The sequence below is a fragment of the Ambystoma mexicanum genome, chromosome 7q (genome assembly GCF_040938575.1).
Source record: "Ambystoma mexicanum isolate Mex_15411 chromosome 7q, UKY_AmexF1_1, whole genome shotgun sequence".
Lineage (NCBI taxonomy): Eukaryota > Metazoa > Chordata > Amphibia > Caudata > Ambystomatidae > Ambystoma > Ambystoma mexicanum.
Genome location: NC_090941.1, coordinates 667,495,597 through 667,519,934, shown reverse-complemented (window position 1 = coordinate 667,519,934; position 24,338 = coordinate 667,495,597). Strand labels below are relative to the sequence as shown.

General features: G+C 47.3%; 1 protein-coding gene across 1 annotated transcript in view; it reads left to right on the top strand.

Moving 5' to 3' along the window:
* GTF3A (general transcription factor IIIA) overlaps positions 1 to 24,338 on the top strand; it is a 152,452-nt gene that overhangs the window by 84,312 nt on the left and 43,802 nt on the right. Inside the window, exons 5-6 of the mRNA XM_069639704.1 lie at positions 6,989 to 7,062; positions 9,191 to 9,274. Of these exons, the coding sequence (XP_069495805.1) occupies positions 6,989 to 7,062; positions 9,191 to 9,274 (158 nt within the window). The remainder of the gene's footprint in view (positions 1 to 6,988; positions 7,063 to 9,190; positions 9,275 to 24,338) is intronic.

The following is a 24,338-nucleotide window of genomic DNA, read 5'->3' as shown; positions in this document are numbered from 1 at the left end:
CATAGGGTAAGTTGGTTTTTAACCCTAGAGGGTGGAAACTGGAGTATTCTAGTAGTGTTTTTGGATGTGGGTTTGCGGTATAGAGAGGTGCTGAGGGAGTTGTTTAGGTTCTTGGATATTGCTAGGTCCAGAAAAGGAATTTGATTTGGACTGTATTCCATGGTGAATTTGATGCATTCATGTTGTGAGTTTAACCAAAACAGGAACGCGTGGAGATTTTCTTCGGTCCCTTTCCAAATCATGAACACGTCATCAATATATCTTAGCCAACATCCAATTGATTCTTTAAAGGTGTTGTGTTTATTGTAGATGGAGTTTTTTTCAAAAGTGTCCATGAACAAATTTGCCACATCTGGGGCAAAAGTGGCTCCCATGCTGGTCCCGTGGCATTGTTGGTAAAAAGATTGTTTGAAAATGAAGTAGTTTTCCGTTAGAGCTAGTCGGGTACACTCAAGGAGAAAAGCGGTGGGGGGTTCACTTGTTCGCCTCTCGTCTAAGTAGGTTTTAAGAACTTGCAGGCATTCAATTTGAGGGATGCTCGTGTAAAGTGATTCTACGTCCAGGGTAACTAGTAGGTCCGCTTGTTCGGTTTGCGAGCACTACGGCCTCGTTTTAACTACTGACATGCGCAGTCAGTCTAGCACACCCGACGACAGTGACACAGCTCTTTTCCCGACTGGGACACTGGTAAGTCTCTCGGCACAGCTCTCTCCCCTCGCATTGCGTGCACCAACTTTCGCAATTACTTAAGGTTTCGCATAATTTCCACTCCTACAATTCACCCTTGTTGTCCAGATCCCTGGATTACTCGCGCCCTACACTGATAATTAAACAGTCTGCACATTATCGGTCTCCCAGCATAATTAAAACAACACTAAATAACGGACTTGCAATTATTGCGTTTTCTGTATTAATCCACCGCTTGCCTCACCTTAACTCTCTCTTAAATTTGGAGAATCAGTCATGAGTGTTCTTCACCTCAGACACCTAGTCTTGGCCGCCCACTGTACACAAGCTCGATGAAACCATTCGCACAGTCACGGCCCCTGCATAGATTAACTCTTACCAGTCATTTTTGACTCCCTTTTGACTTAGATCGGGGCCTCTGACATCTGCAGATCGACCCCCGCAGCCGCATTTCCAGCAGCTGCTATTTACTTAGACCACAGCCATGGCGCTAATCAACATTCATATGGTAGGTCCCTTGCCTTGCTTTTTCTCACCATTAGTGTACATAATCTAGACTCACCGTTTTTAACATAGCCTCTTTTACTATAGGATGACGCCCCACTCATTCACCCAGTCTGAAATCGACCTCCAAGTCCTGAAGACAGTTCGGTATCCTCTGTGCAGCGCTGCTCCAATTCCATCAGCCACTGCCTCATTTCATCTATTTACCGAACCAGAAACACATACTCAAGTGTCGACAAAGTTAATGTGTTGTGAAAGTAAACAACACAGAAAATAGACTGTCACTATTGTATACTAATCCACTATAATGCAGATCTATTGTATGCATATATGCCACATAATGGCACAAAAAAACTCAAAAATGTCTTCCTGTTAAATAAATTTATATTGTATTGTTCCTCTACGGTGATTTTTTGTTCTGAGCTAGTAATAATCTAGCTCTTTCTGCAAGGCTTCAGTAACCTCCTATCAAGCTATTGGCTTGGGAAGCCTTTGACTCAACCCCCTCGTATCTCTGTACTTCTCTACCCTCTCGAGTCAGGCCCCCTAAAAAAGAGGGTCCGCCCATTCTTTTTCTACCTGTTGGTAGAATTCAGCCATGTTGCCGTACGGACCTGGGGCTTTATTTGTCGTTAGTGTGCCAATAGCCTTACTGACCTAATCTGTTTCCTCTTCCAACCGATCCCTGTCCTCTTTTGATATGGGCGTAAGCTGTACTCTGTCAAGGTAAGACTCTTGCGCTGCTGGATCGGGGTTGCTAGAGGAGTACAAATTGGCATAGAATTGGCAAAACTCCCTTTGTATCTCGTGATTTCTTGTATATGTCCGGCCCCCGTCCCCTTAATTTTCAAGATAGTTTTGTCGTTCTCTTCCTTTCTTTATATTTTCGCTAAAAGGCAGTCCGATCTGTTTACCTTGACACAGTACCTTTGATGTAGGCTCAGCAGGCTTTGTTCTGCTGCCCTGGTCTGAATGAGATTAATTTGACCTGTGTGCAAACCTCTTTCAGCGGCTCTTATGTTTCGTGGCCATCTGCGCCATTGCCTTTGTCTGATTTCTAGATTTCCTTCCTCTCATCTTCCTGTCTCTCCTCGCCTTGATCGTGATAGTCTTGCCCCTGAATGTGGCCTTGAGGGCATCCCACCACACCTGGGTTTATGTATCCCCCCCCTCATTTATTATGGGCAGCGAATTCCTCCATCTCCTGTTCTACTTCCTCTGCTAGAATTGCATCTTTGAACAAGGGGGTCGGGTACCACCACCTCCACAGGCCTGTTGGTCCGCGTGTCCTAGCAATATTCAGGGTGAGGGGGGCATAGTCTGATATTGACATGGTCCCTAGGTCGATGTCTGTGCCCAGGAGAGGGGAGGATATCCATATATTCGGGAGTGGGTTTTATGCATGAATAGAATGTGTAGCCTGCCGTGCTCCCCTTGATCTCCCAAGTATCTATTAGTGCCAGATCTCCAATGTTTTCTTCCTGAGATCCCCAGAGGGGGCACCCTGCTGCCCTGATATGTCCCTGCTTCATCTATAGAGGTGTCCCATGCCATGTTAGTCCCCCGTTACTATGATGCGGCCTCTAGCAAAGTTGCCTAGTCGGGTGAGGGATTTCTGGATGAAGAGTCCTGACCATTGTCGGGTGCTATTGTGAATGCCCTCCCCTGTCTTCGAGCAGCACTGCTAGGTATCTTTCTGTGTTAATTTAATTGCCAATGCTAATCCGTCTTTCAGGGCGATGACCACTCCCTTCTTAGTCTTGTGTGGCCTGGATCAGCCTCTTATGTGCCCAAATGTTTATTCTATGTAGGTCTCTGGTTTGGATATGGTCTCCTGGAGTGTGGCATTTGCGGATTTTCTTTGCGGAGGAACCTCTCCACTTTCTTTCTCTTGTGGGGAGTTTAACCCATTGACATTTAGGGCCAGCACTTTCAGCTGTTCAATGTTGGCCATTGAGGTGGGCCTTTGGAATCGCGCCCTTCCTGTGGAGACGGAGGCGTCCTGGATATCTTGTCAGAGGTCATGGCATCAGCCCTTGGGTGCCCTTTGCTGGTTCCTAACTCCTGGATCTTAATCTCCCCCTCACCCCTTACTGGGTGGGTCCAGCTGGCGTTAAGCCCCTCTCGGTTTGGGAGCCCGAGAGCCAGACCCTAGTAACTGCCCGACTCATCTCCACGCGGGAATTCCTTCTCCCATTCCAAGAAGCCGGGTCCCCCCGCCCCCCTTCTTACCCATTGCGTCCTGCTCATGTCGGTGTGAGACCATTTCATGTTCTTTTAAGCACTAAGTGTACCCCTTCCCCAGGCCCCTTGAAGTTGGGGGGGTTGTGCCCCTTGATCGGCTTATTTGTCATTCATTGCTGGTTGTCCAGCAACACCCCCGCCTCCCCCCCCCCCCCTGATCTGGTGTCAGTTCGTGGGATTGAGATCCGCGGAGGGGCTGTCTCCGCTACTTCCTTGATTTCTTTGGTCTGGCCTCCGTCCATTCCCAGGCTGTCAGGGGGCTCGCTTGGCCAGCGGGCGAAGGGCATGGTGGTGGTGCATTGTCCTCCAGGCAGAGTATAGCTGCTCCTTGGTCACACGTCATAACTTATGGGGTATCCCCTGCCACGTGAAGCTGAGGGCAAATGGTGGAGCCATCTGTAGTGTACCTGGTTCTCTTAGATGGATCAGAATCTGTGCCATGCGCTTTCTCCGGTTAAATGGATAGATCTTGGTATAGCTAGATATCTGCACCATTGTGAGTGATCTGGACTGCCTTTCTGGCTTTTTGTAAAAGCTGTTCCTTCAGTGAGTAACTATGGAAGCCACCAAGACATCGCGTGGTCTTGCTCCCGATTCCTGAACCTTTGGCTCTACCCTGTGTTTCCTGTTGAACCTGAGGTCGACGTCCTGGTCTCTTCTAATAGGTCCCCGAATATTGCTATAATTGTTTCAGCTTGGTCTTGCTCCAGAACTGCCTCTGGGGCGGATTTAATGTGTATATTGGATCTTCTGGACCTATTCTCCGAGTCCTCAGCTCAAGGTTGTGGGTGGCTGTTGCTAGCGTTTCCAGAAGGGTGTCTTACTTTCATGCAGCCTCCGTTAGTTCCTGTATGGCCCTCTCATTAGTGTCAATTTTGTTGAGGTCTCTATCTCTTGTAGACCTTCGGCCAGATACTCCCTTAATGCGTTTATTTGCTTCTGCCCCTGCATCAGTGATTTTCTCCATGATTTCCCCCAGGAGAACCTTGAGCATTGATTGATTGATTGACTGACAGGCATTTCCTGTACATCCTGTCTGCGGTCCAAGGCTGAGACTGCTTCCGTGGTCCCATCATTGGGGTCGTGAGTCCTCTGCTCACTCGCTGCCCTGGCCCAGATTTGCACTGTTCCTTCCAGAGTCTTTCTCAGGTGCTTGGAAAGGCCTGTGGTAAAGCCGTGGAGGTTCCTGGGTAGAGCCTGATCGGGTTGCTCGGTGCGGTGGCCCTGTTGGCCTTGCTGTTGCTGCAGGCTTTGGCTGTCGAAGGGGGTGGGGGCGAGGAAGAGTATCCATACTGCCATTTGCGTGCTCAAGGGGCCTCACTGTCATGGGTGATCTGGTGTGGATGGTGTCTTATCTGGCGGAGAGTGAGCAGCCCAAGACCCCCTCTGTTGTAGATCATGGGAGGCCAGCTGGTCCGATGTAGAGGATCTACGTTCTTAGTGAGCTAGATGGGGGTCGTGTTGCTGAGTTTGCCCCGGACTGGCATTTTTCAGCGATGAATCTTGGTTGTCTGCGCCAGGGCTCCTGGTCTGGCTGGCAGTGTCTGGGCCCTCCAACCAGCGCCGGACTGTCTAGTGTCTTAGCTGTTGGCAGTTGGGGTGGGATGGTAGATGGGGCACCCCAGTGGGCTAATACTGGGCAGAGAACCTATTTCCACCTGTTGGCCATGTCTCTGGGTGTACCAGTGGTGGGACGAGCATGTAGTGGGACCCAGCCTTCCCTACTATTGCCCATGCAGCCGCCTCACCCCCCACTTGTTCTGCCATAGATGGCCTGTGTCGGATCCTCCTCTCTGGGGGAGGGCGAGGTGTTGACAGGCCGATGTGCCCGCTGGCCGAGCGGCCCTCAACCCAGCTGCAGCGGGGGCAGCAGGCTCTTGCAGCGGACTCTGGCTGATTGGGGGGGTGACCTGGGCTCCGGCGGCAGGTCCACTCCGGGGCACAGCACCACCCTGCGTCTGCTCTCTCGGGGGCTTGGTGCGTGGCGAACTGGTGCCCCGCAGTGTCCTCCCGGGGTCTGCCCTAGCTCCTCCCCACAGCATTCGGTTCACGAATTCTGGCTGTTCGGGGGCCCCTCGGCCTGTGTTGTGGATTTGATTGTCCAGGCGGGGGGGGGGGGGCTCCTTAAGTGGGCCGCCCCCGAGCTCGACTGTCGCGTAATGGAGTGCGGGATGACCCCTCGCAGCTATCCGAATCTTCAATGTTCCTGGGGGAAGCACCTCTGTTTCTGCTTCAGCCGGTCCTCCGTGCCTCCTCCTTATGGTGCTGCGGGACAGCGGCTGCTCAGGACTTTCGGTGGGGAGATTGTCACCGGTCTTCTGGAGGCTCTAGCACCGCTCGGAGGGGTCCGGGGAGGGTTATTTAAGGCATTTGGGTGCTTTTCAGTTATCTTGGAGCAGGAGCTCAGGGTAGCGGTATTCACACCAATGCTGCCATCTTGGAATACCTGAGGGGGAGCAGTTTTAGGGTGCAAGGTCTTTGACCTGTTTCGGTGCATTGGCTGTAGGAGAATGCGAGGAAACACAAAAGAGCCAAGGGAGGATGGATTATAGGTGAAGAGCCTGAGAGGGCGGGAATAAGAGCCATGAGTGTTGCAGATCTTTGTAGAAATGCAGGGTGAAGTCACTTGTGTGTTTAGAAGTGGTGGTGAGGGGGGGGGGGGCAGCGTGGCTTCATGGTGAATGATTCTGGGGAGGGGCTAGATTGGTGAATCAGGTGGACTTTCCTGCGTCCAGAGGTGTGCAAGGTGGCCTGGTGTGCCGTGATGGGACATTAAAGTAATTGCGTCCAATGGCAGTTTAGAGACCTTGTGCTCCATGGCTGGGTGTACGTGGTTTAAAAAGGAAGTGGCGGTCGCTGGAGAAGAGCGAGTACCAAGCTGCCTGTCGGAGGGTTGACTCCAGTCCTAAGTTTAGGGAGACCAACCTGTAGTATTTAGATGTTTACTTTCTGCTCACCTGTTAAGATGAGCCTGATTCCCTCCAACGTACACCTTTACCCTAGATTTAATGGTTCCTGCTCTTGACATATGGAGGAACATGTGCAGCTTGTGAAAAAGCTGGTGATCTTGCACCTCCTTTGATGCAGCTTGTCTAAATAAAGTACTTGTACTGTGCTCCTTCCGGTATGCTTGAACAGTGTGCCACCCAAGCTATCGCCCCCAACTGTTATTTTCCTCGGATACAGTTCTTGTATGCATATTTCAATAGTATTTTAGACTGAACTCCTCTGGTAGCACACCCATTTACATCTGAAGTCCAAACACTGCTAACTCGCCCTGTGATATACAAAACAATCAAGAACATGGTTTGAAAAGTCTGTGTACTAGTTGAGTTTTGTATTTACTTTTGTTTGCACTCCTATCTCCCCCGATTTGATAAATTTTAATCCATATTGTAATAAAGTTTCAGGGGATGGGGGGGCAATAGTTTAAGTTATGGTGAGGGGGTGCAGGGATGGTACCACTGTCATAATAAAAACATGAGTTGGTTGTTAAATTTAAGTCCACAGCTGGCTTGCATGTATACTGAAGTTTTCGCTACTTTTATTTTAGGTGTAGCCACCAAGATTGTGGGAAAAGCTTTCCATTACCAAGCAAGTTAATACGGCACGAGAAAGTTCATGAAGGTTAGATTTCCATATTTCTTTGCTCTAGCTAACATGTTGGCAAGCTAGGTATAACTTGGGGAAGTATGTACTCCATTAATAGTGTTTACTTTATTCCTGTGTCAGTATCCAGAAATGTACATGCCTTTTGGACATCACAGGATCATACCAAAGGAGGCTCGACATTTTCAGTAACAATATTCTACTCCTCAGCCTATAATGTACGTTCTTGAAGTGAAATGAGGTGCATTGTACTCTTGAAAACTGGCCTGTGTGACCTTAATCTGAGGTAGATGGACGCATTGCCCCATCTGCCCATTGGAGAGGCGCATCTGGCTGGGTACACCAGGTGCATGCCCCTGGCCTTCTTTCATGATGGTTGCAAATGGTTTTTATTGAATATGGTGGATCGGGGTTGTCCACAACTGTGCTAGGACTCTTAAGGTGCACCACCCTGCTCCATTATGATTACGTTGCCTGAGTAGCTAAGTGAGTCGTGTTTATTTTCTTTAACTTTCCTTGGTCTCTAGGGACTGTCGAGGTAAACTGTGCCGATACATTTCATGAACTCTGCTTTTTGAACAGTGTTCGAGTTTTTGCCTAACTTAATATGTCCCGTCAGGGTAACAATGTCTGGGCACAAGCTACTTGGCAGCCATGAAGTCTTAACCCCTACCTGCTGAGCCCACCCCCAACAGTTAAGCATTTTTGTCTAGAGTCGCTTCTCCCTCTTTAATGGCAAGTGCCTTGTACAACTTAAGGCCTGTTTCTCGTGGAGTACAAAGTTCACGTTTGCCTATTCTATCCAGAGAACATTGTTAAAGTCTTGTATATGTTTTCTGCTCTGAGAACTTCAAATGGGCTTCAATTGTGGGAGAGTCCAAAAGCTTTCGATTAGCCATGGCTTATTCTTTGTGTTTTTGATGCCTTTCGGGTGAATGACCAGTTTGTTAGATATTTTCGCTTGATGGCTGCCCCCTTTTTATATTGAGCATCAATTGCTGCTTCTCTGGGTGTCATTGGTTCCTGTACATAAGGCGAATACTAAATTCCAACCTAAGGTAGAACATCCCAAAACTGTCTCCTAAAGATCGCAGCCACTGAGGTTTCACATTTTACGCACACCAACTCTTTACTCATTGCCTAGTTTCTACATCAAGACCTGGAAGAAGTTCATATAGTTTGAATGTTAATACTGGTTTTGATTCAAGAAGGTGGTCATGGTTGAACTCTTGGGGTTTCAGTTTTGACGCCTGGGATTCACAAACTTTTTAGGAGGGCTTAGAGCAAAGCTTATAAACTCAAAGTACATCATTAATTGGTGATTCAATCTCTTTGCCTCGGTAAAGGGGCTTTGTGTTATGGACCTGAAAGATCTTTACTTCTAAATTCCCATCCAATAAATATCGAAGGTGCATATTTGGTAGGGCTAATCTCACTTTACTTTTCTTTCCGGCACAGACCATTCTCTTCAAGGACTTCCTTACTGACTGAGGTCCTAGTACTTTCCTTCCCAGTTGCAGAGGATGGCACCCATTCAAAAGGCTCTTGGCAACTAGTTGCAAGGACTCTTGGTACTGGATTCCTTGGTTCAAACTCGTTAAACTAACGGGTTGGGGGGGTGGTGTAAGGATGCGATTACTTGAAGGGTCTTCCCTTCCAACACTTTTGGCCCCTGGGGTCTCTACAAACATTTGGTGAATTCAACTCCATGGGGTGTGTCTCAGCATGAGTCCATGTTTTGTACAAGAGACCCTTTCATCAACATACACTAACTCCCTACTATTAGACTATAATACTGTATTTTACTTCCATTGGATTGTTTGATATATTTTGCAATCTTTATTGTTAAAACCGTTTTTAAGTTATTTGGAGGTAAAGCTTAAATCTTACTGCCACCTTGGAACTGGTTGCTGGTTGGTAATCAACAGCAATTGACTCATCCATAACAGGATGCAGCAAGAAAATGGATTCTAAATCATTACAGCCAAATCGATTGCAGGTATTGCCTTTATATTTTTTGTTAATTGCAAGATCTGTTCTTTTTTTGTTTGCTTTATCATCCAAAGCCAGTGAGTGATCAAAAAGAGCAGCACCTTTTCTTGTGTGGCAGAATATCAATGGTGATGGATTTGACTTTCCATTCTAGGATATCCCTGCAGGATCAAGGATTGCTCCTTTCTTGCTAAAACCTGGACTGAAAATCTGAAACATGTGCGCGAGGACCATGTTGGTGAGTAGAAATGTCTTTAAATGCCAGGTGTGAAAGCTGCAACTGCAATGTAGGGTACCTTTCATTGACAAAGTTTTATATAACCGTTTCTCATTTTTGTTTTTTCTGAAGAGACTGTCTTAGGTGGAATAGTAAGTACCCCCCATTCCAAGGGTTGAGCAATTGCTGTCTAAAATTACCATGCCACTTTTAGCATATCAATATAAATATAGCCACGCTTGTTCTCCTGCACAAGGACTCTGTGCATTCAATGGTACCTGGACATAGCTAGGAAAGAACAAGTTTTCCATTTGCTATAGATTAAGCATCTTTAACTGGAGCACCTGATACATCGTCATAGGTCCGTAAACCAGTCTTCCCTGACCATGCTATGGCCTTCTGCAATATCACACCCGTGTGAAATCCAGATCTGGCGGAAAGGCCCTTTCAGCATGCATAGCGGACCGAGCCGTTCACCATTTGACTATCAAGATCTTGGATTCAGTGACAGGTGGTTGGTTTTTAACATTAGTCTTAGTTACAAGGGGACTGGGAAGCAGAGGGTAAGTGACGTCCTATGTGATGTCATTACTGTGTTTGGGGGCTATGCTCTTGGTGGAGATGGTGTCGCTCCCAACGCTTGCCGAATTTCAGGGGCTTTATTGCATTAAATCATCACCTTAACGTCACTTTGATTTCTTTTCACCCCCCAAGGATTTTGTTATGCTAGTCTTGCCATGCAATTCTACTTATTCATCATAGAACTGATGTCACATCCTTTTATCCTGTGTTTTTGTAAACTACACAAAGGGGTTTTATCAAGTATTTCATCTTTTCTTTGTCCACTTAACAAATCCAGATCATCAGTGCTGACTGTCCCAAAAATGATCTTCATTGTTCCTTCAAATGCACCTAAATGCTCTACCCAAACTAGCATATTCAGTGCTTGCCACATCACGATCTTAGATTTGTCGTATGATTGATCTTGAAAAAATTGTTACACAGATTTACGAAAGAATAAGTCTGGCCCTGCTCCTGCCAAAGAGCCTTACACATTCACTCTGTACATTAAATAGCAAATGACTGCATCTATGTATTGAAATATATGGATCTTAAAGATCCAGCTTTTCACTGCTGACCTGCTGAGAAAATCTGGTTTTTAAATCGAGTGAACAATCGAAACAAAGGCTAACTAAAACCTGTATAGGCAACACTTGTGCTTGTGGTGCACTTGTTTCAATTTCTAGTCCCTAAATCACAATTTCAAAGATAATACCCCAATTCCTCACCAACTCACGTTAGTGTAATTAAGGATCCAAACCCTGCATTTTTAGTTTATGCCAATATCGGAGATTGCTTCATAAATTCACTTGCAATACTGCCCTTGCCTCCCCCATGCCCCCACTACCATATACTAGGATTGCTTCATCTAGTAGTAGTGTGCAGGTAGTATGTGTGCCGCTAAACCGAATTGTCATGGGAGTAGCTGATTTCTAGCAGAGGTTTTGCTGGTATGAGTATTTGTGCAGCTAGGCCGATTATCTGGGGGGCGCGAATTGCTACATTCTTTGTTATTGCCACTTGATAAGATTCTGGGAAATGCTCAGAAAACAAATTTTAACTACATCCCCAGATTTCACAAATTCTGATAACCTGCATACATGCTCCTTATCCTCAAACCTATCCTACTCCCTTGTATTTTAGGGCTGTGTTTAAGATTCTGCATTATTTTAGTCTTGCCAATCTTTTCAAGATGGTGGATTTTCAGAAATGAAAAGCCTTGGGTCTTAACTTTGAGTACTGGTGATATTTCTTCCACGCTTTCTGCTCAACTTGTTTGTTTGGTAAATCCGCCCAATAGATTGGGCTGTGCCCTTGAGCATACCTTTACTTTCCATGTGGGAAAATCCAAGTAAAAAATGAAACTTACCCTTATTTTTACCCATTTCTTTTGAACGGGAACATGGGCAGAGAGGGCCACAAACCAAAAGTTATTACACATAGAATTCCGAAACCTTTCAAGCCGGCGCGAGCCGATATTCCTTGATCGCGTGTCCTGTGGGAGCCAGAGTATGTGCGCTCACGCGCTTATTGACCAGCAGTAACTGAGAACCAAACTACCCGGCGACCATTTTAAGCGCCTAACTATTAATTTATAGAAGTGGGCTGCTTCTTTCTGGCCACGTGATCACAGCGTAGGTCTACTACGAATAACAGGTTACACTGACATTATACATGACGTGAGGCGGCACAAGTGGAACACACACACCAGGATTTATGCCAATGAACTGTTACCCGGCCCCTGGTAGTCCAGAGGAGAATTGAGGCTCTTTAGCCATTCCTACCCCCACTCTTTGTTATGAAGAGGCAACGCGGAATCAGAGATTGCTCTGTCCTGAAAAAGGTTGACCTAAATCACCGGATAAGGGGACCTCCACCCTTACTGAGAGAACTCAACCGAAACATATGTCGACAAGTTTTCTAAACCCCTCAATGTAGACAGGGTCACATTGTAAAGAGTGCTGAATTGACATTTGTTTGACTTTACTTTTGTGATATCGATGATCTATCACCAGTTTGTCCCAATATATTTGAACATGATAAATGCATGCGAAAGTCGTGAATGAATGGTACATGGAGGGATGTGGTTTTTTGGTATATTGAGCTGAATTTGTTCATGAAAAAAATCTTTACATATCTGTGACTGTAATTATATAAATATGCTATTCTCCTATTCATACACTTGTGAGTTAACTGCACTTCGCCCTTGGCACTTCTCCCCTTCTCTGCACTTGCGTGATCTGAACACAAGGCCTAGTAAGATTTTTTTTTTGTCCTCCCTTTGTTCCTACCGGCTCCTTGTCTTGCCTAGAGACACTTGTGTACAGGCACGTTATAAATGCCACATCATATATCCTGAAGGTTCAGACCACTCGTGCCACAGGAAGGGGCTGGAGGGGGGGTGGGGGTTTACCCAGTTGCATGCAGTGTTGGGATTGTGTGGGGTGACCATGCCTTTTTGTTTGGATTATTTTGCATGCGTTATACTAGGGACATATCCCTAGGCCACCTAAGCCTAGTCTTACAGCTTGGAACTGTGGAGTTCAATTCCCCCGATTAAGCCATACAACTGCACATATCCTTAACTACTTGTCCTGTGAAATGGGGAACATCGTAACACTGCCAATGGGAGACCAAATTTGGGTTTGAAATCGGTGAGGTTTTTTATTGTAATTCTCCTTTCTACATGATATGCTTCCACCTACCCTGTAAAAGAACAATGACCCAAACCATAGTCAAACCCAAGACCTTTTTAGAGCAGATTGAAATGGATCTGCACGTTCAAGAAGGGACCCTCTAGGGCTGGATATTCAGACAATAAGGGCTTTACAGCTAGCCCTCATTTGCTAGAGAAACATGGCAGTTTTCACAGTAATTCTGAACTCTACAGTGCGGACGTAGGGAGAAAATTAGTCAATGTTGATTATTTCTCCAGTATCCGAATGTGCCAGTGTGCCATTAGTCGTGATGAGGAAGAATCGATCTAGGTGGTATTGGGCAGTGTGTATCAATGATATTCGTCCCTTCTCCCCAAGGGGGAGGAACCCCCTTTGAGGTTAGGGAGGTGAGCTTGCACTGCAGGACCCTCACTAGTGGTCTGGGCAGGTGGTACCTCACTGGGAGTGACCCTTTGGGGGACAATGACGAACTCCCTGGATCCCCAAAGCAAGACACCAGGAGACTGGCGGGCAAGGCACTGGGTAACATGCTGATCACGAGAGATGTTCAGGACTTAGTGGGAAGCCTCCTGACATGATTGAGGCAAGAAGGTGGTGGTGGGGGGAGGCAGCCGGAGAAGGCACACATGAAGAGTACAACTCGTCCCAAGTCTAGTCGAGATGCCAAAGGTCTCTAGAGTCAATAACCTTGTGAAGGGAGTAACTTGCAGGAAGAGTCAACTTGTCCTAGTCCCAAAAAAGATATGCAAGGAATTTACCTGGCAGTGTGAAGAGCTTGTAGAGTGAATACCAAATAAACCCATAACCGTAATGGAGAGACTGGAGACAAATACCCTGGGAGGAAGGGATATGGTCTCATAACCCAAGAGGAAAACTGGAGAAAATGTGGCCAAAGCCGCATCTTAAGAAATATGGTATCTAATACTCAAGAGTATGAGCAGAAGAGAAAGCACTAAAGTAAGATCCCAGTAGAGGGAGATTATACAAGGTCAAGTCCCATCTATTCAAGGGTGAATTGAGACTATAAAACTAGTGTGCAAAGATGTGAAGACTCATTGGCCACAACATATCCTTTAAAGTAAGCACACAACCCTGGAGTGTTGTCCAAGAACTAAGTGCTCATGGAGCAGATAGCCAGGCTTTATTGAAGATTAGAAAGAGGAAACTGGTGACACTTCTACTGAAGACATCGCCAACCCAAGTGAATGAGTCAAAGTTGTTTCTTAGTGGTAGACCATTTTATTTTAGGACTTACTGACTAGCATACTTGTTGTTTTTGATTGTTAGGAAGAGCTCTTTATTGATGGGGAAAGTTAGGCCTGATCTATATACTTTCGTTAAAAATCACTATACGTTTTCGGCTCCTTCGGACCCTCCACAGCAGCTATCCAAGTGCCATTTGTCAAGGTGTCTGGATACAACTTAGAATATTTGTTTTCTGTAAGACTTGGAACTAATGTCTGTGAGCTACAGCCAGACTGGAACAAGTTGCTCTCAGTGATTATTTTACTTAAACACAAAGCTATTGTTTGGAGCCAGGGGGACAATGCATTTAAGGCATATCAGCCAAGTCATCACCGCCTATTATGAACATCATTAACATGGTATTTGACAATAGCTAAAAATGAGGGAAGTGCTTAATTCAGTCAAGCGGAGAATGGGTGCAATTTTTAATATAAAAAGTGGTACTAGCAGGAGTCCAATAACCCTGCTGCTTCCAAAAATAACACATTTACACAATGCTGTTTGTAGTTTTTTCCTTAGCCAGGACACAGAGGTGATTTCACTAATTGTCCACTTGGGCATATTGTACATTCGATGGGCCTACAGAACGTTGTCATGTACATACTACACAACCCAATGACTGCCTGTATTATCTGTCAACAAAATTATCTCTGGTTTATGCAGACGCACATCTTTTATCCCAATTCTGGAAGCATGAGTTTTCTACCACCAGCAATCGTGGGGCTGCCCATCTGAAGGGTTTGGAAGCAGGGGGAAGTAGGGTTTAAAACAGAACTGCTGATGGTCATATTTGCTGCTGAAATAAGTAGCTTTCCCGTCATTCAGTAATTTGGAATATGCTGGGTCTTGCTCTTCTGAAGTAAGACAAACCACATGCAGCACTGCAACTGACTGGGTACCTGTGAACTAGAGGATCACCTTTTTTCAACTAACCATGCTGAAGAGGGAGACATGAATGTGGCGCTGGTCCCGCACTCGTCACAGAAATGAAAGGTGCACATCGTTCCTGGCCCCTTCCGCCACATCGATGTACCGCAGATGTGTTATTCACTCAGCCATTTAGACCCTATATGATGTCGTTGAAGAGATACATTTACAGTAAATTTTTGCAAGTATACTGACTGTAACCACACAGAAGGCTGACGTCATGACTAGGACATGGATGCATTGGACATGAAGCACATATGCATTCCTGCCTGAAGCTACAGAGATGCTTGCTTTTAGACCAAGAACATGCTTATGACTCAGAGGATGGACACAGCTTTGCTATGCAGTAACCACATGTTGCATAAGAATACATATGAATTGCTAATGCAGAACACAACAAGCAGCCATGTAAATAAAGATGGAAGCTGCATTGCAATGAATGTAAGGCACTGAGAGGGCTTGTGAATGGAGAGGCTTGACATGCTGATTTCTAAGAGGGGTTCAGACCAAACTGTAGGTGCAGCTGTTGTGCACAGCCTTGCCAAGGACACTGATGTAGAGGAAAGTTTCACATTAGCAGAAGAGATAAGACACCTGCATGTGTAAAGCCAAACATCCTCAAATGCAAGCGGGAACATTTTAGGTTTGTGGTCCCTACACATGCAACTTGAACCTGGAAGACCAAGCCTATTCTTTTGAACCAGACCAATATTGTTGTTCCCATCAAACTGAAGGCAAGATGATGCAAAAGTAATATTGGGTTGAAAGCTTAATGTTCTGTCTCAAGGCATAGAGGATTGGACGTGGTGACTTGAGTACAAGCAGCACCTCTGGGGTTGTTCCCACCACCTTGAATAGTTGCTCATGTGCTGGCAACTTTCCAAGCACCAAGGCTGAGTAGACACTTGCTGACAAATCCTTATTCACATTCTACGCTTACTCGCACTTTGTTGCAAGGCCCAATGGCAGCACGCTAACCTGACCTGCCTGTAGGTAAAACATTTAGGCAGTGGTCACAGGAGAAACCACCAGATAGTTTAGCCAATAAGGTTACTAACCCCTATACATACTATAAGTGGTCTACCTCCCTAACAATCCCATTGTACCTTAGGTTTTTGCAATGTATCATTTATTTTGTGATTAAAAGACTATGACAAGCCTGAGAACTATGAGAAAGTATTGGAGAATTGTGTTGTCCATAACTTTATCCCTGTTTTCAAAAGCTTCCAATAAACTGTCTAATTTGTCACATTGTTGGACTCTTCCGTTTTTGATTGTGGGGGATTTCCTTGGCCAGTTCCTCTTGCTTGTAATTGGGGACATTAACAATCCCGCACATTACTTCAGGTGGTAGCAGAGGATGGTTAATACCCCTGGCGAATACAGTTCGGTCCTCACTGGTGATGGGGCATGCGGCTGGAAAGGACCATGTGTGTGAACTGAGTTGGTCATCAGGAGCCCCCTTGGTGAAATTCCTGCCTGCTCCCCACGGGATGCTCAGCAGACCGGAAGGCAGAGTGTCAGTGTCTGAGGGCTTCAGCGGATCCACGGAGTGAGTAGAAGTCAATTTGACAAATATTGGTGGGGGGGAAGAATTGTGATTTGTCTTGTGTGTTCTTTAAAAGAATACCTGTTTCCAGGTGTTGGCTAGGTTACAGAAGGGAAGAATGACTGTTTTCTAGGTGGTTTGTTTAGTTTACCGATGATGAGATGAATACCTTCCCCCTTCTGCTTAACTGGCTGCCTGGTTCCTTCAGAAACTTGCAGGGCACCAGCTACACCCTGAGCCCCCCCCCCCCTGTCCATTCTACCCCTGCACTTGGGCTCCCCTGTCAACCTGCACTTGCCCTGCTGCCCCCACCTGCACTAGCCTAGCTGGGCCTGCACCCTTGTAGCCCTGCCTGCCTCTTACCTCGCACGTAGCTCATGGACCTTCCTTTCCCTACACTCTGCTTTCCCCTGGCCTCCCCCTGGCATTCGCTTTTTCTCATGGGCCCTTCCTCCCTGTCCAACACTCCCCTGTACCTCCCTTGCACTTCTCTGAACTGCACTTGCACAATCCGAATATCACAAGGCCTAGTAGGATCACTTTTTGTCTGTCCTCCAAGTTCCACCACCCTCTTGTCTTGTTGCACCTCAAAACGCATTGTGTATAGGTGCAATATAAATACCGAATATATAAAAATACTTGTTTCTAGGCTCAGCTTAGTTTATGGATGATGAGATGAACACTTGTGTACAGGCGTGTTATAAATGACGCATCCTATCAATCCCTGTGTCTAATTAGGTTGTGGAAGGTGGTACCTTATTGAATTGGTGAGGTCCTCCTATCCTATGGTGTAGAAGGACCACACCCCTGAGTGGGCATTTTGAAGAGATCGCTTCCCCTGTTAATGAAAAAGCAGGATGACCGCCATGAGGTATTTATATTGTGGTATATCATTTTACTCCCAAACATCACAAAGTCTTTTATGCATAATGGTTGATGCCAAAAAAGGTTAATGGGACATAATTCACGCAAGGATGAAAGCCTGCAGTGGGGCATGAAATTGTTGACGAAGAAAAATGGAAAAGGTGGTTTTATAACTGGGTGAGGTGGTGTTGGAGCTTTGGAAACCCAGAAGGGTGTCGTACCATTTGGCTTGGGGTTGAGGAGCATTTGGAAGAACTGTGGATTGGTCTTGGAGGGCAGAATGTACGGGCGGTATGTGGAACACCCTTGTTGTTGGTGAGCCAGAAAGGCTGGTGGAATAGACGAAGTACAGAGTGCAGGTTGTGTTTTAGCGACTTGATTAATTGTTGACAACCATTGTTGCATTGAACTTGGCATTGCCGAAGTATCCAAAAATCCTGATTTGAGGTCAAGTATAGTCAGTGACATGCGCCACCATGAGGGATACACCCCTTAAACAATTGTGCAAGTCACGTCTGCATCAGGACAAACCATGCAAGTATAGCATAGAATGGAATTGCGATAGAGGGCAAAATGGTGAGGCCATGGACCCGGGAAGGCAGTCGTTCAAAATATGTGATGCGACACATCACCACTTTTACATGCTGCATATGAGGCAGTGAAATTAAGCAGCAGATTAGCAATATCGTAGTTATGGAAGATGTTTGAGGACAAGTAAGACCCCTCCAAGGAGTGGATACTTAGCCAGCATGATGCGGGGGGGGCAACCACCCGCAGCTCCTCCTCAAACCACTGACCCACCAACAGTTTGCCAGGGAATTTACCCCTTCAAGGACTAAAATCAGCGGCAATGTACACCAACCCTGTTTATGCACCTCCTGCGTATAGTAGCAAAGACACACTTAGTGGTGAATAAGAAAATGGGCACCATGATTGAGCGCAAAGAGTGCGGCGATCTGCAAGTGTGAACACAAAGGGGATGATGAGGCAACGGTTCCACAGAATGAGTGGGTGGGAGGACCGATATTGCTTAAACTAGACGGAAGGAGTGTAAAAGAGCCCAGCGACACCTTCTTCCTACTTGGTTTCTTACCTTCCTCCTCAAAGTGGGCAGAGGTAATGGAGGAAGTGAAAATGAGGAAAGGAAGGAACATAAGTAGTTGAGCAAGGAGGCAGAGAAAGTAGAGGAGGAGAAGACAGAAATGGAGAAGGTGATGAGAAGGCTGAGGAAGAAGGGGAAAGCCAGTTGCAATTGAGGAAAATGGAGATTGAGAGCATTGTTAAAGAACGTCGACAGACAGGAGTGGGAAAGAGATGCCTTAAGGAGGCAGAGGACATAATGACTGGGCCCAAACTTCTAGATGCCGAGGAAGCAGAAATACAGAGGAGGAGATGCTGTATAGGAGCAGGAGGGATGGCACTTCTGCCCCTAAGGCAAGCAGGCGTGTAACGGGGATTCCCACTGAGTTGGAGTGGCTCACTGGACAGAACAGTGGCGAGACGATGGGGATGTGGGGGTACATTTTGAGGCTGAACTTTGAGGATAAATGGGGTGAAGACAGTGATTATGGCTTGGAGACAATCTGGTCAGACCAGGAATTGGGAGAGTGATGGCGAAGGGAGGAGGCCATGCCGCCACTGTGAGGGAGTAAGCCCAGGGTGAGACTCTGGGACAAAGAGGAAGATGCAGCAAGGGTAAAGCTGGACCTTGAAGTGTTCCAAAGGCAGATCGCATAGCGCAGACAAAGTTACCCCATATGCACAGAGGTTAAGAGGGTTACCCGGACGAAAGAAAGAGGACTAGTCTGACGAGAGCATTTACTGTTACAAAAGACGTAGGGAGATGGATGTGGGGCTGACGCAGTTTCCATTGCTAGAAAAGGCTGATGCCATGGTATTTATTGTGGTCATTTGCCAGAGGGACAAAGCCATTGTTGACTGCAAGAGTGGGGAAATGGCTCTATGAACCAGGAAGATTGACTGCAGGGATGACCCTGTCAGTGGGTGGCCATGAAGAGCTTTCTTTCTGCCATTCTTCGGGAAGTAACAGGATATCCAGGACTAACAGCGCAGAACACAGCGCACAATGGGGGGCCAGTCAAAAACTGCAGAGCAGCTGTATGGCAGGCTCTGTGGGGTACAGTACCCAGACACATCTGACAGAAGTGTGATTACGGCACGCAAAATGTGAGGACCAAGACCCAATTGTATTCAGGAGATGCAAGAACATTGGTGTCTCGACACGTAAACCAAAGGATAAAAGTGGGTTTATTTTACCACGGTCTAAGCCTGGGGTTACCAGAACTGGTGCAGAAGCAATTTAAAAAGATTAGTGGGAATGGAGGCGAAGCCATGGTCAGAAATTCAGTAGACTATGTTACATTATTGCTGTCTAATGCAGGAGAATGTGAGGCGAGAAAAGGGGACGACGCAAAGTTAGTTCAGAAAACAACTCAAATATACAATGGAAAGGGTGATTCGAGTGGAGAGGAGTTACTGAGAACGGGCAGATTCTGCAGCAAATGGCGGAGGGAAGCTTCCCGGGAAGGGGAGATACTAATTATTGGACGTGGGGGAAGATGTGTGCCTAGGGGAGGGGAACAGGGTACCCTGCCAGGAGACAGTTTTAACAGGGACAGCCCAGAACCATGGGAGGTATGCAACAGTGTTGTACGTGCGGAAAGATGGGCCATATATCCAGAGTGCGTAGAAACTGCGAGGGGAATACAACAGTGGGGAGGCGACATACCTGCCACCATACAATACTGAGCAACTCTACTACTATGCCCAAGATCAGACAGACACATGCGCTGCAAATGGCCCAGTACAGAATGCATTGGCCCAGTCACAACAGCCCATTATTGAATAAATCTGTGTACAAGCAGCATCGCAACTACTGGCGCAGCAGAAAGCTGTAGTCACAAGACACGCAGACACTGCAATGCAGACTGCCGCACATGGACTAGGGGACTGACCATAGTGGGAGGGAATCCTTTCACTGGGACTGGGCTGACTTTATACCCACAATAGGACAGCCCACAGACTTTGTTCAATCCTTGTGTTCAATCCCTTCTGTTACATCCGACCTGAATGAGGAACCACGTGCAGGGATGACCATAGGGGACAAGACTTTCTCTTTTCTCATCGATAAAGGGGTGACAGATCCTGTATTAGGGAAAGGAGATGCCCTATGTCGGGCATTGCCATGAATGCTCCAGGTTTCTTTGGGCGCTATAGATTTGGTTCCGTTTACTGACAAATTGTCAATCTCCATTGGTGAGCATGACCTCGCCATGCCACTGTTCTATTCCTGCCAGATGCCAATCAACATAATAGGGAAGGGACCGGAGTAAACTCAACCTGATGATCTGTTTTACTGAATCCACTATATGAATGCGCAAGAATTCATTCATGCATTTTGCAGACAAACTGTTGTAGTGGGGCAATTATTGACTAGAGAGCATGTTCATACTTTGCCCACCTGCCTTCCCCAGAAGACCTGAAATTATTATATAAGAATTTGAAACAGCACTTTACATTCTCCTGGAAATGCAGCTGGCACAAAGGATAGTTATTTTACGCCACACAAGTAGGGAACAAACCAGGCATTAGCTTGCACAATTAGTGTGTCTTTAAAATGGAATAGATTAGGTGACAGGAAGGTGCGTGCAACAGGAAGGCGATTGTACACAAGATAGACTCACTACACAAATAGGGCAGAACAACTGTAGGCAGATAAGGTTGCTGATACCCATAGGGAGAAATGTGACATGCTTGCATCAGGAACTCGGTAGATGGAAAAATAAATGTGTCCTGCAGAGGAAAATAACGTGACAAGCAGTTAACATTTTAAAACTGCATCTGAAACCAGACTGGTGGTCGTGCAGACTAATCAACAGATTCATTGTGCCGAGGGAAGATGGCCATCTGTCCAAGAGTTTGCCCAGGAAAGGGGTGATGGAGATCAGGCGATAGTTGGCTAGATAGGAAGGCTCAGCAGAGGTTTTTATCTTTTAGCAAAGGGGGGAGGGGGGAGTGGTATACAAGAGTGCTTAAGGGGAAGGGAAGGCTCCAGTGGCAAAGAAGCAATTGCAGAAAACTGCCAAGGCTGGAGCAAGGGTATCAATGTGGTCCTTGATAGCTCTGGTGGATGAAAAGGCTCACCTGTTTTGATGACTTTCATAGATCAAACTTGTCTAGAAACATAGTCTGGGGTGGGGTGAACAAGGGAAAGGAAGGGAGGAGAGACGGCCACAGACGGAGGAGGAGGCAGCAGGGGGAGAGGCAGGGGGGAAGAGAGGGTGGACATGATGGCCTGAGTTTTAGGGATGTAGTGAGAAGCCAAGGCTGTACAGAGGGCCTGGGATGGAACGGGAGAGGTAGAGGGTGCCGCAGGATTGGCCAGCTCCTTGCAGATTTAGAGTTCAGCAGAGACGCAGGCTTTGATGTGGGCTCTCTTCTTGGTGAGGACAGTCTGTATTGGCGAGGACAGAGTCTGTATTGCCGTTTGAGAAGGCGGCAGGCCAGTTTGTCACAGGGTGCTCCTGATGTCCTCCACTTCCTCTCGGCCACCCTGCAGTTTCGTTTAGGGTGATTGAGGTTGGAGTCATACCAATAGTTGCACTTGGCTTTGGGCTTCAAGCAGATCCTTGTGACAGGGGCAAGTACATCAAGAGTGTTAGAGATAGAAAGCTGCAGGTTAGAAAGGGCTGTCAGGGTGTGAGTTAGCCAAAGGTGCAGAAGGAGACAAGATGGCGGCGAAAGCCTCATCTGACGCAAGCATCATGGGTCGATTGACCGAGAAGGTAGGTGGCAGTGCTGGAGTCTGCTTTGCCTGAGGGGTAGAGAGCGGGTTGGGAGGAAAGGAGAAAGTGATCACTCCAGGAGAGAGTGGTGAGAGTTCGAAGATCAGAACATCCAGGGTGTGCCCTGCAGAGTGAGTTGGGCCTGAGGGAAGAATAGAGATGCAGTGTCCTGAAGGGCAGGTAGCATCCAGGTGGATGTTGAGGTCTCCGAGGAGGAGACTGTGAGGAGTGGTCTGCCCACTCAGAGGCAGGGGTGACCTTGCCAGGCAGCCTGTAGATCGTGGCCACAGTGACTGGCCAGGAGAGGGGGATCCTGCAGACAGGCATTCAAAAGAGTAGTCCTGCATAGGAATGCTATAAGCGGGGATCCTTTTTGGGAAGATCAAGGCTACACCCCCACTGGGGTGGCTGGTTCTGGGTTCGGAGAGAATCTTGTAGCCATCAGGAAAGAGTGACGGAGCTGGCCATGAACTAAGTTTCGGTCAGACTGGGTAGATCCAAATCTTACTGGAGATGTCCGCAGTGTTTGACAGCTATGTGGAGCAGGTGGCCCCTTTGAAGGACTTCTGTGGAGGGGTACAGGTCAGAGGTATGCCCTGCAGAAGTGTTGTAGGTGCCAGTGGAAGGAGGAGAAGGCAAGGTAACTAGGGAGCAGTAGGTGGGGGCCAGAGGGGTGGCAGAGGAAGATGGCAAAAGAGAAGCAACAGAGGCAGCCGTAGTGGTGGCAGAGGAAGGAGGCGGCAGAGCAACCAGAAGGGGAAAGGAACAGCAGGAGAAGGGAAGTTGATGAGGCTTGTGAAGAGTATCAGAAAGGAAGTTGGCCTGAGGGCCTTGAAGGTGGTGGGGGGTGGCTCCTACTGGGTGCCACCATGAATGGGCTAAGAAGAAAAAGGAGGGGAACAGACCATATTGGGGGGGGGGAGGGTGTTCCATAGTCCTGGAGAGGGAACAACAGGGTGTCAGTATGGGTCTGTCTAGAGGAAGCACTGGTAAGGGTATTGGCGATCGGGAGGCCTGGGTTGGAGACCAGGATATCCCTCTTGAGCATCTTCCTGCCAGATTTAATGAGGGATAGGATGGTCGATAGAAAAGCAGTTGGAGAAGATGGGTGAGAAACCATAGAAGGTGCAGAGAGGAAGGGGGGGGGGGCAAGCAGGGAGAGGTGTAGCGCTGGGAAGCAGGCAGGGAGCTGAATACTAGGGGGAACACGGGGAGGGGCACACAGGGGACAGAACACTGACAAGTCAGTCACCAACTAGAAGTAGAGAATGAAGGCAGTCCAATGTAAACAAACCACCCTGGGAAACGAAAATGACAAGGAACAGAAGTCACCAAAGGAACCTAGAAGTAGAGCAAATGACCTTGGCGAAACAACCGGGAACCTAACCATTGCCACAGGAACCAAGAGTAAAGATGAACACAGCAGGAATGCAGGCAGTACAATGTAAGCAAACAACCCTGGGGAAACTAACGTCACGTACACATCTGGAGGGGTGGGGGCTAGGAAAGTGAGAAACCTGAAGGTGTCTCACCTGCTAGTCCCTCGGGGTCTGTCATCCAGGTGGCCAGGACATAGCCATTGCTATTGGAACCAGTTCTGGGGGGGGGGGGGTGTACCAGTGCAGGGCATCACTGGGATGGGGGGTGTCTTCGTGGAGTGGAAGTGAGACACCGAAGGGCGAGACAGTATCCTCTTCCTTAGGATACCTAGCAACTCTGACGGACTAACAAAGAGCTGTATACCTGACCTGTCTCAAAACAAGTATCAGGCAGTCTGACAATTACGCACACCTGACTTCATCACACTGGCCCACACGGATAAAAGGTGGAGCACGAAAGCACACTCTGAGCAAGGCCAAACACGCAAGAAAGCAGATATTCCGAGACAGCAGTTTAAACTGAGGTGAAAGGTGGCAAGATCAGAGAGGACGACCAGGAGTTTTCATCCCAGAGCTGCGACTTTCAAGAAGCCTCAAGGAAAAGAAACCTAAGACTGGGAATTGCAGCTGATGAGTGGTGTAGCATGACAAAGGTACATGCGGCCCTCCCGCACTGATAGCCACAAAGGTACATGCGGCCCTCCCGCACTGATAGCCAGGGGCGGAGAAGCGATTGCCACCGTGGTGCTGTGCTTGACTCCGACAGCAAAGCAACGCCAAGGAGTTCAGCACAGCCGGCGAGTTGGAGAAACTGATAGCAGACTGGACTGTGTTGTGCTCAAGGTTGAAAGTGGCAACATTGTATGAAGGAGAACTGGCATTCAACTGACTTTTGTGAAACTGAAATTGGTACCAGTTTTCTGGTGCCACGTGGGTGCTCACTCTGTTGGTGGTCCCACTTGAGCGGGGAGGAATTATTGAACTATGAAATCTAAGTGGTCCTGCAGATGGTTACGTTGAATTCAGTGCACATTTGAAAGTCTTAGATTGTCTGTAAACTGAAATTGGTCTGTGCCT